This window comes from Rhinolophus hipposideros (assembly GCF_964194185.1).
Source record: "Rhinolophus hipposideros genome assembly, chromosome: 17".
Classification (NCBI taxonomy): domain Eukaryota; kingdom Metazoa; phylum Chordata; class Mammalia; order Chiroptera; family Rhinolophidae; genus Rhinolophus; species Rhinolophus hipposideros.
Genome location: NC_138063.1, coordinates 32660632 through 32679493, shown reverse-complemented (window position 1 = coordinate 32679493; position 18862 = coordinate 32660632). Strand labels below are relative to the sequence as shown.

Here is an 18862-nt window from a genome sequence, read left to right as displayed (position 1 = left end):
TTCTAATGATATTTCAATTTTTATAAAATTAGAGTCATAAAATTTTGCATGCTGCTTTAGTTACATGAAATTGTTTCCTATATCTCTGACTACTATTTACTATTTCTGATGGCTGCATATTATTTGTCTCTTTGTTATTTGACAATTTATTTAGAAAAACCTGTCTATTCTGAGGTCAGGGATATATTCATTATATTTTCTTCTTTCATTTTTAATTTCATTTAAATATTTCTGTTGAATACAATAACACATTTTTTCTTATTTGTTTTTAAAAATCAAAAACTAATTATCCCAGCATCTATTATTAAATAATGCTCTCCCCACTGTCTTGTGATACCAATTACATGACACAATATGTTATTATACATAATTGGATCTATTTTTGTGTATTGTATTCCAAAATTCACTTAATTTTTAAACCATCAAAATTTTGTTTTAACACACACTTCATTGAGGCAAAAGTCACAAAACATATAATTAACCATTTGGAAGTGTAAACTTGAATGGCATTTGGTACATTCAATGTTGTGCAATCATTACCCCATTTAGTTCTAAAACATTTTCATCACCTCAGAATAACTATTTATTAGGCAATCTCACCCCTTCCCCTCTCCCACTAGCCCCTGGCAACAAACTGCTTCCCATCTCCATAGATTTACCTATTATGGATATTTCATATAAATGGAATCATACAATAGGTGACCTTTTGTATCTGACTTCTTTTACTTAGACTAATGGTTTAGAAGTTTATCCATGTTCTAGCATGTATCAGAACTTTATTACTTTTTATGGTAGAATAACATTCCATTGTATAGATATACAATTATCGTTGTATAGATATACAATTAGTCTAATATTCCATGGAAGGATTTGAGGTTGTTTCTACCAGTTTGCTATTGTGAATATGATAGAATATCTGTATAAAAGTTTCTGTTTCAACATCTGTTTTGAAACCTTTTGTTTATATATCTCATTCAGAGTGGAATGCTGTGTCATATGGTAATTCTATGTTTAACTTTCTGGGAGGGAACCATCAAAGAGTTTTTTCACAGTGGCTGAGACATTTCACATTCCCACTAGCCATGTATGCGGGTTCCAATGTTGAATTAAAACGGCAAAAGTGGGCATTGTTATCTTGTTTCTTATCTGAAGTTGAAAACTTTCAATTTTCACCATTAAGTATGTCAGTCAAAAGTTTTTCATAAATGTCCTTTATGTTTTGAAAGTTCCCTTCCAATCCTAGTTTTTTTAGTGTTTTCAACATAAAAAGGTGTTGGAATTTGCCACCTCCTTCGGACATCAATTCACATAGGTTTCCCCACCTCATTTTATTACTGTGATGTATTACATTGATTTTGTTTTTGTTTTTGTATTTTAAACTGCCATTCCATTTTTAGGATAAATCTCACTTAGTCACGATATATAATTCCATTGATATGTTTCTGCATTCAGGTTTTTAGCATTTTTTGAGCATTTCGGTATCTATAGTCAAAAGGCATTCGTCTATATTTCCTTTTCCGAAGTGAAGTCTTTATTTGACATTAGTATCAGAATAATGCTGGCCTCACAGAATGAGTTAGGAAGTGTTCCCATCCCTTCTATTTTTTTAAAGAGTTTGAGAAGCACTGTTATTAATTCTTCTTTCAATGTTCAGTAGAATTCACCAGTGAAGCCATCTGGTACTGGACTTTTCTTTGTTGGGAGATTTTTGATTAGTGATTCAATCTCTTTACTTATTAGATCTTTTAAGCAGATTTTCTACTTCTTCCTGAGTCAGTTTTGATAGTTCATGTGTTTCTAGGAATTTGTCTGTTTCATCTTGGTTATGTAATTTGTTGTTCGCAGTACTATCAATTGTTCATAGTATATTATAAGTATGTTTATTTCTGTAAGGTATCTAGTAATGTACTAATTTTTATGATTTTAGTAATTCAAGTCTTCTCTTTCATTCTTGGTCATTCTAACTAAAGGTTTGATTTTTTGAAAGAAACAACTTGTTTTCATTGATACTAATTTTTTACTTTCTATTTCATTTATCTTTGCTCTAATCTTTACTATCTCCTTTCTTTTGCTAGCTTTAGAGCACTTATTCTTTTCCAGTTCTGTAAAGTATAGAGTTAGGTTACTAGATTTTGGATCTTCTTTTTTAATGTAAGTATTTATGGCTATAAATTTCCCTCTGAGCACTGCTTTGCTTCATCATATAAGTTCTGGTACATTGTGTTTTCATTTTTCATTAATCTCAAAGCATTTTCAATGAGCTTTGACTCATTCAGTTTTTTTTTTTAATGTGTTAATTTCCACATATATATATACATTTTCTAGGTTTCTTTCTGTGATTAATTTATAGTTTCATTATATTGGGACACATAAGATACTTCGCATGGTTTCAATCTTTTTTACTTTAAAGGAGATTTTTTTCGTGTGTGACTAGCCTGAATAATGTTCAATGTGAATGTAAAAAGAATGTGTTTTCTACTATTGTTGAATAGGGTGTACTATATGTCAGTTAGATCTAGATGTCTCTAATGTTGGTCAAGTTTACTTCCTTATTGATCTTTCTCTTAGTTCTTTTATCCATTAATGAAAGTGGGGGTATTGAATTCTTAAACTCTCATTAGAAAGCTGTCTGTTTCTCTCTTCAATTTTGTCAGTTTCTACTTCATGGATTTTGAGGTTATGTTTTTAGGTATGTGTATGTTTATAATTTTTATATCTTCTAGATGGAGCGACCCTTTTATCAAGATATCAAGTATTTTTTGTCTCTTGTAATATGTTTTGATTTACAGTCTATTTTGTGTGATATTAGTATAGCCACTCCAGCTCGGTTTTGGTTATTACTTTCATGGGATATATTTTTCATCCTCTCACATTCAACCTACTTATATCATTGGATCTCAAGTGAATCTTTTATATAGCATATAGTTGGCTCATTTATTTTCATCCATTTTACTACTCTCTACTTTTTAATAGGAGAGTTTAATCTATGTTCATAAAAAGAGATTACTGATAAAAAAAGGACTTACTTCTGCAATTTTATTTGTTTTCTATACTACTTATATCTTTTTCATTCTCTAATTTCTCTATAACTTTCTTCATTTGTGGTTAGTTTTATTTATTTTTTCCTTCCCATGTATTGTTTTAGTATCCTTTTTATTGGATTTCTAGGAATGTTGATTGCTTTTAGAATTTTTCTAAAAAATTGGTTTCCTGGAGATTATAATTAACATCTTCACTTCATGAAAATTAAGTTTGAATTAAAATTACACATTTATACATTGTATTGCCATTAATATGATTCATAATTATGGTTTTATCCATTTATATTTTTAATTAAGTAGGAAAATAAGAGACACAAAATAATAATGCAATTATACTGACTTTTATATTTACCTTCATAGCTACCTTTACTATTGTTTCTTATTTCTTTATATGGCTTCAAGTTACTGTCTAGTGTCCTTTCATTTCCATCTGAAGTACTCCCTTTAGGATACCTGATAGAATAGGTCTCCTAGTGATGAAGACCCTTAGTTTGTGTGTATCTGGGAATATCTCATTTTCTTTTTTATTTTTGAAGAATACTTTTGTAGGATTCAGAATTCTTTGACAGTTATTATTTTTCTTCTAGCAATTTAAATATGTTATTTTACTGCCTTCTGTCCTCCATTTCTGATGAGAAAATGATTGTTGATTTTATTGAGGATCCCTTGTATATGATGAGTCACTTCTCTGTTGCTTGCAATATCATCAGGTATATCCTGATTTTCGAAAGTTCACATTACGTAACTTTGCTTTTACAAAAGACCTAGAGTAGTACCTGTTTTCACTAAAAGAAATTCAAAGGGGATTTTTGCTTTTAAGAAAAGAGGTGAAAACAAAAGTAACGTTCAGCGTTTGTTTTACAGCAAGTGTTATAGAGGCAGCAAGCACCCCGAGCAGTGAGAGTAGCGCTGCCAAGCTCCTTCCTGGGAACTACACTCAGCACCTCAGCATCAAGCTGCCATAGCTTTGAACTGTGTCTGTGAGATTTATCTCAATAAATTGTGCTTTATCTCAATTTATTTCATGCATCCATTAGCAAGATGTGGCCTAAGAGAGCTTGTTAAAGTGTTATGCTTAGAGTAAAACTAGGTATAATTAAGCATATTTAGTATTATTTTGGGGAGTCTGGGAATACTCAAAAAATTTTCCATATATATTAATGGTAATTGCTTCTTTGCCTTACACCGTTTCAGTTTACAAAAGGTTTCACAGGAATGCAGTACTTTTGGATAGTGGGGGAAACCTGTACTATCTTTGTCCCACGGTTTCGACAATTTGATTAAAATGTGTCTTAGTGTGGATCTCTTGGGTTTATCCTGCTTCATTGAGTTAGGTAGAAGTATAGATTCTTATCTTTCATCAAATTTGAGGAGTTTTCAGCCAATGTTTCTTCAAGTATTCTTTTCCCCCTTTCTCTCTCCCCTGTCACTCTTGGACTCCCATTATGGGTATATTTGTATTCATGGTGGTGTCCCTAGGGTCTATTAGGTCTGTTCATTTTCCTTCATTCTTTTGTCTTTCTGCTCCCAGACTGAATAACCTCAATTGACCTATCTTCAAAGTCAAGGATTCTTTCCTCTGCTTGCTCAAAGCCATTGATGAATATCTCTAATTTTTCATTTCAATTATTGTACTTTTCAGCTCCAAAATATCTATTTCATTCTTCTTTATATTTTCTATCTCTTTATTTCTTTTATGTCCTTTCTTTTTCTTTGTTAATGAGACAAACTTTTATTTTTTTCTTTGCCTGCCTCATAATTTTTGTAGAAAACTGGACACTTTGAATATTTGAATGTGAAATGGAAATAAGGTTACCTTCTCTCTTTTGGGTTTATTGTTGCTATTTGTTATGGGTGGTTGTTATTAATACTTATCTGTTTAATGATTCTTCTAAACACTTTTTGTACTATCTGTATTCCTTGTCATGTGTGTCCACTAAAGTAAATGTTTCATTAGCTTATTGGTGCGTTTGTGTTTTGTCCAAGTTACCTTAAATACCTGGAGCCAAAACAAAGGAAAAAGGAAAAGAAATACCCTCCCAATCTTAACAAATTGGCTGTGTACTGGATTACTCCTTCAATGCTTATCCAGGCTGTTTATACCTCTGTCTTCTGTCTTCATTTCTTGCCTGTGAAGATCCTAAAGGTCAGCTACTGCTAAAAGATTAGGGTCTTCTTGGGCCTTTCCTGAGCACGTGTCCAGCATTTGTTACACATGTGTACTTCTTGATTCTCTGATTTTTTTGTGAGTCTTCAAAAGCCTTATTCCCTCATGTTTCTCTTTTCACTGCCTCTTCTTTCCCAGGCATTTTGGTCTGTCAAATGCTTGTCCCGACTGTTATCAATAGCTTCATATAGTGGTGGCAAGTATATGCGTGCAAATGCTTTCAACAAACACTCCCTGGAAGTGGCTCCAGCTCTGTGATTGCTCCAAGGCAAAACAAAGGTGAAACAAAGACAAGCCTTTGTGCAAGTCCTTCAGAGAGTCATCAGACCGGTCAGAACACTGAGCCACAATTGTGTGAAAATAAGGTCCATATTGTTCCCTCTGGCACTAGCAATCTGCACCACAAGTGCAAGCTGCTCTTTTCATGGCCTCCAGTGATCTGGGGGCTAGAAGATGGCAAGTAGGCAATTTAAAATGCCAAAGTGTTCTCTTAATGCAGTGCAGCAGACTCTTCATTTACTTTTCCCAAGGTTGTTGTAAGTTTTTGACTAGATTCCAGATTTCGTTAAAAGTTGATTCTGACCAATTTTTGCCAACTTTATAGCTGTTTTGTGGTGGGACAGAGCCTTGGAGATCCCTATTCTGCTATTTTCAGTGATATCCTATTCTTACATTTTTAAAATTACATTTTAATATATAATATGAAAAAGTCTGCTTTCAATTTCCTGTTCTTTTTGAAATAAAACTCATGTACAGCAGATTAATCATCAAAGTTTGAATGTTAAAAATATAAAAGCATAAAAAGTTCTTACCATTCTTCAAATGAAGTTTCAAACTGTCAAAATAAAAGATTTCAGTAAAAATCAAATTTTAAACATCTCAGAAAACAACAGTAAACTTAACTTAAATTTGAACTCACTGATAAAATTGTAAATACTCCACTTCACATAACTCATTATATTTTTCTCATATTATACTCTGTTCTTTCCAAAATAGGTATATCTTCTATTACTTAGTCCTATACTTTTATTATCACTCCCACTTAATTGTTCTCACATTTCATCTGTGTTTCTAAATCTTACCATTTCATCAAGGACCAGTTCAAATACCACTTACTACCAGATGACTTCCCACACTATCAGAGTGCATGATGTCATTGAATTTTAATATATGGCAAAAGAATGGAAAACACATAACACATGTGAGTTCATAAACATTTAGTTTTCAATAGTATGACTCCTCTTCTGAACTATAATTTCCTTGTCAGAGGTCATGTTCTATAGATATATTATAAAAGAACTTTGGGCTGTAAGAGGCATACATTACCAAAAATACAAGGAATATATAGTCAGAACGCTAAGGATTTAATAGATAATCTCCAATACAAGATGCTAGATTGGACACACATAATTACTTCTCTCAATTCCCATATCATACCAAAATTTCTGAAGGAAAATATACATGTATGTTAATAAAATCACTGGAACATATATTTTAGAAGAATATCCAGAAACAGAGAGTAGTCTGATGACACTAAGAGTGAAAATAGAACGAAGAAAAGTGTAAGTCAGAAGAGACAAATGGAGACCATTTCAGGGGAGGTAAATAGAGCCCATATGGAATTTCCAATATGTGAGAATAAGTAGGCAATAAAGTAAATAATAGAAGGGCTGCCTGTGATGAAATAGGCCAGTATTATTGTTTTCCACCACAAGAATCCAAAAGACATGGCTGAGAAGTTGCCTGTTAGTCTTTGCTATGAGAACTCTCTCACCACACTGGAACTCTGGCTAAGACAGAGAGGCTGTCTAAGAATGGAAGTTGTGTTTCTCAAGAGAAACAAAAAGAGCAGAATCTCACATAGACACCAAACAGGTGGGTGAGGAAAAACAAAGGCAATTTTATCAATAAGAGAAAATATTCTAAGGTGCTACAAATTCAAATGTAAGCTTATTTAGGCAAAAGTAGAGGCCCTCAACTCCATTATAATCTTATGGGACCACGATCCTATGTGCAGCCTATCATTGACTGAAATGTTGTGTGACTGTATGTTAGAGAACCAATAATTTAACATCAAGTTTTCATCAATTTGCCCATCTTCCCCATTACTCCTATTTAGTCCTCTCCGTTAAACAGGTTTTGGTATTTGCTATATTGCTGGAATTTTCTTGTGCTGATAGTATAATAGATTCAATGGAATCTAAAACAAACAAACGAACAAACAAACTCCCAGACGAATTGCATCTACATAATAAATAATGATGAATGCAATTGTTTGAAATTCAGTGAGTTTTGCATGTAATATGACAAGCTTATTCTAAAATTTGTATGTACCAAAAATAGCCAAAGAAGTCTATAAAATGAAAAGAAGAGGGAACTACTACATCAGATATCAAAACATATTACGAAGCATGCAAATTAGTGAGATGAGGTATTGTAATAGAGGTAAAATTAACCAATGAAAGGAAAAAATCCGGAAATAGATACATTCGTTATAAAAACTTAGTATATAATAAATACAGCTAATTTCTAAGAAATGATGATTTTGCAATAAATTTCTTGTTGAAAGAATGTCCATATTTTTACAAATGAAAATTGCTACCTATTTCACTCTTACACACAAAGAAACAATTTCATATTGTTAAACAATTAAATATCAAGTGAAAAACTTTAAAATTTTACAAGAAAATGAAATATTTTATATGACATTGCAGTATGGAAAGATTTCTTAAACAAGATGCAAAAAATTTAAAGGGAAAATGATAAATTTAAATCATTAAAATTAAAAAAAAAATTACTAAAAGGTATCAGAAGGAAAGTAAAAAGAGAAATCAAACTGAAAGAATATGTTTAAACCATATGTAACAAACTAAAGATAATGATTTACTCCTACAAGTCAATACGAAAATACAAATAAACCTGAAAAAAAATGGGAAAAGATACAAGCAGAGAAGAGAAGGAACATTCAATAAGTATATGAATACTTAATAATCAGGAAAATGTTGTTCCTTGGTTGTGGCAACTGTTAACTCAGAGTCCTAATTGCAGAAACCCACAATTAGGCTGATTTATATGATAGTTTTAAGAAGCCATCTGAAGTTGAAGTATCACAAAATAGTAAAGAGAAAATTGGTTAAGAGGTACTTTAATGATTTGTTACATAATTATCCAAAAATTTAAAAGTTCTCAGTAAGTGAATAATGAGTAATTAATATTCTCAGTTTGATGTTCTTTAGAGTGTAATAGAAAATAATGTATTTTATACTAATAAAAACAGGTTATTTAAATTTTCAGAAAAGAGCTAAACTTGGTATGGAGAAGTATTTTATAATAAAATATTACCCTAACAACATTTTTTAAAAAGTGATGAAGCAATAAAGAAAAATTATTTTAATCAGTCTTTGATGTGACGTGAGAAGGCAAACTTTCAGGTACCTGGCATTCAGATAGTCAGGATACTTAAATGGTTAATGTAGGGAAGGTGCACAATACCAGAGAGATTTTTTTTACATTCGTAACTACCCATCTGAAATATTTAGACAAGTTTTGAAAACCTCCCAAAGTCACTTTAAATTATTTTAAATAAAATTCCTATTATAATTAAGCTTAGAATTTCACTATTGCCATAAATATTTAGAACCATTGATTATAATTTATAACATAATAAATTTTATCCAACTAACCAAAAAATCATTTGCATTTCTTATTTATGTCTCTTCTGAGAGCAAAGAGAAACATAAGTTGAGTGGGGGCTTAAAAATGTCAAATAGAACATTAAAAAATTACACTATAGAGGAAATCATACACGCTATTTACTCTAAATAGCATTGCCTATAAATTCCTCTTGATACACATAACATTCTAACTGATCCTGGTTTTTTTACTCCATATTTGTATTGGGAAATAATTACCAATATTTTTAGATATTTACATGCTATTTAAATTTTTAAGACAAAGACGGTATTCATGAAACCTTCTATTTTCCACTCTAAAAATAAGGAAAAAAATAACTTTATGTTGGGAAACTCCTTTTTATTGTAAAATATTTGTAGATGTGGAGTACTAATTCTGAACATTATTTCTCACGACTATGACCTACTTTCATCTGGAAAGAATACTCATACTTTTGAATTTACAGTCAATTTGGGGTTTTCTATAGCTATCCTATTCAAAAGTACACATCATTTGAAAACACAGGCAATATTTGTCAAATGATATGACAAATTTAAAAAATTCTAGAACCCATGTTTTAGTAAAGTAGCCTCATGTAAAAACTAACATAATTAAGAAAATTATCCCTGACTCCATCCATTCAAAAGTATTTATTTAATGCCTATAATGTGGCAGGTACTATTTGGTAGGTACTATAGTTAGTGGGTATTATAAATAAAAATAAACTCTAAGTTCCAAAACCTTACAGTCTTGTAGGGAAGAGAGAGAGAGAGAGAAAGAGAGAGAGAGTCAAAATACAACGTGCTAATATTTCCAGTAGTGGTCAGTAAAATGTCTCATGAGATTTCAAGGGAAGACATCTATCCTAAGCTTTGTAGAGCAAAGATGGTTTTGTGGGAAGAAGTGAGAGTTAAACAGAGATGGAAAGGAATTGCATGGGTTAAGGCCCTGAGGTAAGAAAGTTAAACCTAGAGCAGAGCATACAAAGGGACACAAAGCTTAAGAGTAAATATTATTTTATAAAGAAAATTTTATGTCAAGTCAAAGAGTATGAATTAATCATGAAGCCAGAGAGATTCAGAGGAGGGTTTAAACAGATTACTGACAATAATATATTCTGAAAAAGAAGGTATATGGCCTGTTTTATGGAGAATGGATGGGAGAAGAAAATGACTAGAGAAAAGGAACCAGTGAAAGAGCTCTTAAAGTAATCCAGGCAAAAATGAAAGTGCTTGAATGAAGATGCTACATATGGATGGAAAGACTTTTTTGGATTTGAGACAAATTGCACAGGTGGAACCAAAACAAATCTGTAATTACATAGAATGGGTGAGCAAAAGCAATATAATTAATCAATTTTCTTGCTTAGGTTATCCAGTGAATAATATGCCATTGACTGCACCTGGAAACACAGAAGAAAGAAGAAATGACTAGTTCACTTTTGTATATTTTTAATTTGAGGTACTTTAAGGACATATATAAAAAGATGTTCAGTAGGCAATGGGTGTATGGATCTTACAAAAAAAGTGAAATCTGAGTTGGAAATTTCAATTTGGCATACACATATCATGTATAAATGACATAAATTCAAATGGGGACACTCAAAGGGAAAAGTGAGTAAGGAGAGGACATGGCTGGGGAACACCAGCATTTCCCATATGGCCAGAGGAAATAATGGTCTGCCATAAGGACTGGAAGGAATATCTACCAAAGTAGGGGGCAAAGCCTGTTGAGAGTCAAGTTAGTAAAATCAAAAGCATAGGAATAGGATTTGTCCATAAGGAGAAAGTGGTCAACAGTTTCATTTCCAATATTATACAGAGCTGAAGTTTCCTTTTATTCACTTATTTTAATTTGTGATGTGTATGCACATGTGCCTGTATATCTCAGTATTGTTTCAATGATGCATCAGTTATTGAGGCATGATAAACCACTCTTAAGCTTTGTGGCTAAAAATAAACCCCCATTTTATTTACTCATAATTATATCAGTCACCAATATAAACTGGGCTCAGTTAGATGGTTTCTGGTCTTGTCTGGGGTTACTCATGTGACTTCAAACTGATGCAGTCATCTGGCAGCTAGACTAGGGTAGGCTGGCTATAGGTTGGTCCTTTCTCTCTACTTAGTCATCACCCTCACAAAAGCTAGATTAGGCTTCTTTACATGGGTGATTTATGGAAGCAAGAGATTAAAAGCAGAAGACTCAAGTCCTCTTGAGACTTTGCTTAGAAATTGTGTATTTCTTTTGATATATCTATTGTTTAAAACAGGTCACAAACAAGTCACAAGTCCAGCTCTGCTTGTTAATGGGAGGAGGCGTAAAGGAGAAGGGTAACCAGTTTTAATCCACCATTATCTTACCTTTGACCCCAAACATATGCACGTCTCCTATATACAAGGACCTTAAATATAAGTGATAAAACCACACAACTCACTCAAGAAAACATAGAACTAAATCTTCAAGACCTGGGATTTTGCAATGAATTTTTAGATGTGACGTCAAAAGTATGAGCAACAACAATAACAATAAAAAGGATAAACTGAACTTCATCAAAATTAAAAAGTTTTGGACATTATCAAGAAAGTGAAAGACAATCTACATAATGAAAAAAAAATGTTTCCAAATAATATATCTGATTAGGACCTAGTATCCAAAATACATCAAGAACTCTTACAATTCAATAACAAAAATGGATGACCTATGAAAAACAGTTTGGTGGTTCCTCAACAAGTTAAACATAAAATTACCATGTGTGAAAGCAATTAGATCCCCAGGTATATACCTGAAAGAATTGAAAAAAAGCTATTCTAACAAATTCTTGTACATGAATACTCATATCAGCCATATTTACATTAGACAAAAGGTGGAAACAACTCAAATCCCCATCAACAGATAAACAAATTGTGCTATATAAATACAATAGACCATTATTCAGCCATGAAAAGGAATGAAGTACTGATATAGAGCAATGCAGATGAAACTCAAAATGTTATGCTAAGTAAGATAAGCCACACACAAAAGATCACATATTGTATAATTTTATTTATACAAAAAATATTAAAAATAGGTAAATCCATAGAAATAAAAAGGTTATTGTGGTTGCCAGGCCAGGGTAGAGAGATGAATAGGGATTATATCCTTAATGTGTATGGGGCTTTTCTTTGGAGTGGTGAAAATGTTCTGGATCTAGACAGAGGTGGAGATTGTGCAACATTGGGAGGGTACAAAGTGTCACTGAGTTGTTCACTTTAAAATAGTTCATTTTATGTTATGTGAATTTCATCTCAATTAAAAAAATCTATGGGAACTGGATTATGTATAGACTTGAGCTAGTAATAATGTATCAACATTGGTTCATTAATTATAACAAATGTACAATATTAATTTAAGATATTAAAATAGGAAAAACTGGGTCCAGAGTATATATGAGATCTCTGTATTACCTTCCAATTTTTTTTAAAAGTTTCAAATTGTTTTAAAACTAAGTTTATTTTAGAAAACCAATACTATTTAGGAGGAGAACATAAAAATGAACTACTACCTAATTAAATTATTTTAAAGAAGATAAAAGAACATGACTGGCTTTTGAGTCACAGGGTTAAAACCAATTAGTATAATATGAAATCCTGGAGTTCTTTTGGGAATTGTGACATTTTGGACTAAAAAACAAAGAGAATTCAAAATACAAAGTGTCTGAGCTTCCAAGTTATTATGGCAGTGTTATGGATTGAACTGTCTCCCCTCAAAATTCCTATGTTGAAGTCTTAATCACCCACGTGGCTATATTTGGAGATAGTTAAAGGATATAATTAAAATAAAATGATATCATAAGAGTGGGGTCCAATAACCCTGGTGTTATTATAAGAAGAAGAAGAGATACCATAGCTTGCTTTCTCACCACGTGACAACAGTGTTTGCAAGCCAGGAAGAGAATTCTCAATAGAAACCAACCCTGACAGCACCTTGATCTTGGACTTCTAACCTCGAGAACTATGAGAAAATAAATTTCTGTTGTTTCAGCCACCCAGTCTGTGGTATTTTGTTCCGGCAGCCTGAGCAGACTAATACAGGAAAAAGTCTGAGAGAGCTACTCAGGGTTATTTCTTATGCAAATCAAAGCACCTCTCAGAGCCAAGAGCTCAGAGTAGAACAAAGTGACAAGGAAAGCAACAAATTTGTAAACTATTCCCAGGAAGCAGAACTGAATAGTAATCAAGAAACATTCCTTGGTCCCAGATGTGGTTGACCTATCATCATGTGCCCTCACAAATTTCAGAATTGTATGCGTCAGTAAAAGCTTTTCTTTTCTCCCTTTTTTTGATTGAGCATGTTTACTGTGATTATTCTGTCCATGCTTCACATTGTATGCTAAGTGTGCAGAAGCAGTATTTACCTTGTCATATTAAATCACAGATATCTGGGTGAAAAGAAGCTGCACCCAAAGAACATTATCTGCATCAGATTGGTTACAGAACATGTGATTGTGGACCTCTGCATAAAACCGTAATGGAATAAAACTTTTGGGGAGCTGATGATTATACTTTGCATTTAGATGGGTTGTTAATCATGTTGCCAATGGACTGATAGATTGCTACATAAATTATCCCGAAAGAATCATGTCTCCTGGCATCCACATCTTGTCTAATACACAACCACATTAAGAGGGGGATTGATTAAAAGCTTTGCTTTGGCCAGTGGGACTTCAGCAAACATAACATAAGCAAAGCTTTGTTAAGCACTTGAGCATTGAGATTTGTACTCTTAGAACACTCTCCCAGCCACTAGACATGTGAGTGAGGCATCTTTATCACTATTCTCAGTTGAGTTAGTACATGCATGCATCCACATGATTGGCTCCAGGCAACAACCAACAAAATTGCCCAGCTGAGCCCCAAACAAATGGCTCAATTGTAACGAAATAAATGTTTGTTCTAGCTACAAAGTTTTAGAGTCTGTGTGTTTATGTATAACAACAGATAACAGGAAAAACAATGGTAACTTTTATAAAGGTATTTTCATTAGAATGATGGAGACCAAATCCAGATTTCAATTAATAAATGAATAATTGGGAGATGAGGAATCCAAAATACTAAATTTAGACAACTCTCTAGATGGTAAGTGGGATGGTAAGAGAAAGCAAAAAGGGATATATATTTAAAGGTATGTGTGGTATAAAAATTTCTTGAGAAACATCAATATTTTAAATGTTGACAGAAGGCAGTTAAGAAAAAAGGAGATTTGGAAGATAGGTTGGTGAGAACACCTGATGATAACAAGCTCCTCGCAAAAACAGAAAACATAATGCAAATGAAAGCAGTAGGGATTGGTGGGGAAAGGAAATCTTCCATGGAAGGAAAAAAGGAACAATGTTTGTGGAATTCAAGGGTGTTCATACATGAGATAGCAGGAGTCTGAGGCATTTGTTATTATATTTTCCATTCTCTTGGGGAAGCAAAAGATGCATGAGTAGTGAGATGAAAGATCTGGAGACCTGCACAAAGGAAAGGATTGGAGTAGATACCAGAGAATCCTAGACAAAGTTCTGGTTGACAACCAGAATAATTTCAGAACACTGTTAAAGATCCCATTGAGGTTAGAGACCACAAATGCTTAACATCTCAAATTTGGTTTACTGTGTGATGTTCTCCAGAACTATTAAGTAGGCTGGGGATAAAAGTGGAGATGGCCAACCATCAGTGAGATCTCACCAGGGTTGCCATTTTATCAGACTAAAAGAATAACAGGATAAAGAAGTAAAGGACCAAACAACATATCAGTTGGTGAGTGTTTTAAGACATGAACTGATGAGGCAAGGAAGTCAAGAAAAGTGGAATGCCAGAATGGGAAACAGTAGATAATGTCAGGATTTGAAGTGTCTTTAAGTTTAAAATGAAATATAATTGAATTAACAAAACGAGAGAATTCAAAGTATCAGAAATGTGGTCAAAGGGTCAGATGATTAAATGTCAGGTTTCAGAATTAAAAACAAATATGAAATGGAGTAACCAAGCAAAGTCTTCAATTGGAATTATAAGCATTTTAACATTCATGTGTTTTGGTCCTCATAGCTGACATACTCTCAAGGATAGATGACCCAGCACAGTGATGAATCGGATGTTCTGGGATCTCAGACACACCTGGTCTGGATGCTGGCTTTGCCACTAACTGTGTGATTTTAGGGGAAATCAACCTCTGGAATTGTTTTCCTCATCAGCAAATTGGGGATAATAGTGGCTTCTACCTCACATGATTTCAATAAGGAGTCAATCAAATCATGCATATTAAGCTTAGGATATAAAGTAAGCACTTAATAAATATTAGTTTTGTTATCATTTTATTGATGATGTTATAATATCTGTACAATATAATCTTTGTATTCTGAAGAATGATTTCTAAAAACAGATTTCTAAGTCCACAACTTAGGATCATTTGACTTACTGTTTTCCAATTTTACAAATTGGTACAAAAGCAATACTCATTCAGTAGAAACCATACTTCAAGTTTTTAATTTAAATCCTTTCCTGGGCTAGCAATATATGGTAAGATACTCTCTCATGAGGCAGCAAGCCATAGCTTCCTGTAAGCTTTGCAATCACAAGGGTAAACAACCAATACTCTACAGAGTATTCATTGTGTTGAATGATTTTGTCCAACTGAGCATGTTTAAGATAGGACTAAGCTATGATGTTCAGTAGGTTAGGTGTATTAAATGCATTTTCAACTTATAATGTTTTCAACGTGTAACCCCATCATAAGTTGTGGAACATCTGTACTCTATACCATTCTTTTAAATCATGGTAGCATCTTAATGATTTACATTGATTAAATGAAGAGGAAATTTTTTACTTAGGTAGAGATCATTACAAATTAAACAAAACTATCTCTAGTCTAGGAGAATAAGGTGGCAGAAAATAAAACCTTTACTAGTATGGAAAGTTATCTAGGCAATTATTTCCATCATTTTGCAGTGTTTCCTTATTCTTTGCAAAAATAAGTAGAGAAAATGTTCATAGTAACACTACTCTGAAGAATTTTCTTTTCAAAATTCAGAACTTCAATTACACTGCAATGAGGAGATGGACAAGCTTATTATGGCAGATTTATCTCTGCTAATCACAGGCTCTCCAGTGTTTATTCTGACACAGTAGAGAGCACTGTGTTATAATGGGCAAACAAACTATAATGCCTGATCCAAAAAAGATTGACCTTTCACTCATCTAATGTATTCCATACCCAAAATAGATTACAGCTTTATAATTACTTAGAGAACATGATCTAATAAAAGATTAAGATTATCCTGATTAAAAACAAGCATCATCCCAAAAAGAAATCCCACTCCCATCAACAGTTCTAGGAAACCTCAGCCCTAGGAAACCCTCAGCCCTAGGAAACCATCAACCTGCTTTCTGTCTCAATAGACTGGCCTATTTTGGACATTTCATGTTAATGGGATTATATAATGTGTGGGCTTTTGTGATTATGGCAATAGTTACACAACTCTGAAAATACATTAAAAATCACTGAATTGTACACTTTAAATGGCAAACTTTATGGTATGTAAATTATCTCAATAAAGCTGTTTTAAAAAATTCAGCAGTTTGTAGAGAAACACAGTGGACAATTTAGACAAAAGTAAAACTATTGCAAATTAAAAGAAGAGGAAAAACTGCTTGGCCTAACGAGGGCATCACTTTCTCCCTGTCCTTGACCTCATCCTACCCCATCATAAATGCACTTCTCACAGTTCCCAAGAGGAACGTAACTTCATCAAAAACAAACAAACAAAAACAAGTCACAGTGGACTGAACAAAGTCAAGATCATTATATTTTCAGATTTGGGTGCTTTATCAGGAGATATTTAATGGGGGACAAGATCAAGCATACCAACATTCACATCATAGGGGTACCAAAAGGAGAAGAGAGACAGCAGGAATTGAAAATTTACATGAATAAATAATGATGGAGACCTTCCCTAACTCCACAAAGGAAATGGACATTCATACCCAAGAAGTACAGAGAGTCCCAAACAAGTTGAACCCAAAGAAGCCCATACCAAGAAAATAATTAAAATAATTAAAATGCAAAGGTTAAAGACAAAGAGAGAATCCTAAAAGCAGTAAGAGAAAGGCAACTAGTAACTTATAAGGGAGCTCCCATAAGATTGTCAGCTGGTTTCTCAACAGAAACTTGGCAGGCCAGAAGGATTGGCACAAAATATTGAAAAGCAAAGACCTACAACCAAGATCATGAGTACTCTACCCAGCAAAACTATCATTTAGATTTGAAGAACAGATAAAGAGCTTCCTAGACAAAAAAAAAGCTAAAGGAGTTCATCATCACCAAACCAGTCTTATAAGGAATGTTAGAAGGACTTCTTTAAGATGAAAAAAAAAAAGAAGAATATGAATAACAAAATGGCAATAACTACAAATATCAACAATTACTTTCAATGTAAATGGATCACATGCTCCAATCAAAAGACAGGGTGGCTGAATGGGTAAGAAAACAAGACCCTTACATATGCTGCCTACAAGAGACCCTCTTCAGATCAAAAGATACACACACACTGAAAGTAAAGGGATAGAAAAAGATGTTTCATAAAAATTGACACAAGCAAACAGACAAACAAAAAGCTGGGGTAGTAATACTTATAGCAGACAAAATAGACTTTAAAACAAAGAAGACAAACACGAGATAAAGAAGGATTTGGTAATCCTAGGTCTAGGCATTTATCCAAAGAAACCCAAAACGCTACTTCAAGAGGACACGTGCATCTATATATTCATTACAGCATTATTTACAATAGCTAAGATATGAAGGCAACCTAGTTGTCCCTGAATGGATGCATGGAAAAGAGGTGGTACATATATATGATGGAATATTACTCAGCCATAAAGAAGAATAAAATTTTGCCATCTGCAAAAACATGGATGGACTTAGAGGGTACTGTGCTGAGTGTATTCAGTCAGACAGAAAAAGACAAATGTCATATGATTTCACTTGTAAGTGGAATGTAAAGAACAAAATAAACACACAAACAAAACAGAAACAAACTCATATACAGAGAGATACAGAGAACATTTTGATGGTTGCCAGATGGGAGGGGATATCAAGGTAGGTGAAAAAGTGGAATGGATTAAGAAGTGCAAATTGGTTATTATACAGTAGTCATGGGGATGTAGGGTATAGCATAAAGAATATAGTCAATAATATTTTAATATCTATGTATGATGTCAGATAGATAAGAAATTTATTGGGGTGATAGATGGGAGGGGGGTTGGGGACAGAGTGAAAAAGGTGAAGGGATTAAAAAATACAATTGGTAGCTACAAAATTGTCATGGGGATGTAAAGTAAAGCATAGGGAATATTTTTAATATGGTAACAACTATGTATATTGCCAGGTGGGTACTAGACTAGTCAGGGTGATCACTTCTTAAATTATATAAATGTCTAACCACTATGGCGTATACCTGAAATTAATATAAAACAATATTGGATGTCAACTGTAATTTAAAAACTCAGTAAAGAGGGAAAAGTATAGGGGAATAAAAGGTTCAAATTTCCATGTATAAAACAAAGAAGTCTTGGGGATGTATTTTACAGCATAGATAATATAGTCAATAATATTATGATAGTGTGGTATGCTGTCATATGGTTGCTGGACTTATCATGGTGATCACATTTTTAGGTATATAAATGTTGAATAACTATGGTGTAGTAACACTTATGGGGTAGTAATACTTATAGCAGACAAAACAGACTTTAAAACAAAGAAGACAAACACGAGATAAAGAAGGATTTGGTAATCTTAGGTCTAGGCATTTATCCAAAGAAACCCCAAACACCTGAAACTAATATAATATTGCATATTAGTTATATTTTAATAATAATCTTTTTTAAAAAGTAAAAAAGAAAATAGCAGATGTTTTGTAAATGGTAGTTCTGAATATATTAGATGGATAGATGCATCAGACGTA

General features: G+C 33.0%; 1 protein-coding gene across 1 annotated transcript in view; it reads right to left on the bottom strand.

Moving 5' to 3' along the window:
- The window catches only part of CCDC178 (coiled-coil domain containing 178), a gene marked incomplete at its 3' end in the record, with an annotated part of 368411 nt that overhangs the window by 305148 nt on the left and 44401 nt on the right, over positions 1 to 18862 (bottom strand). Inside the window, exon 6 of the mRNA XM_081078376.1 lies at positions 6021 to 6043. Coding sequence (XP_080934502.1) covers positions 6021 to 6043 — 23 coding nt within the window. The remainder of the gene's footprint in view (positions 1 to 6020; positions 6044 to 18862) is intronic.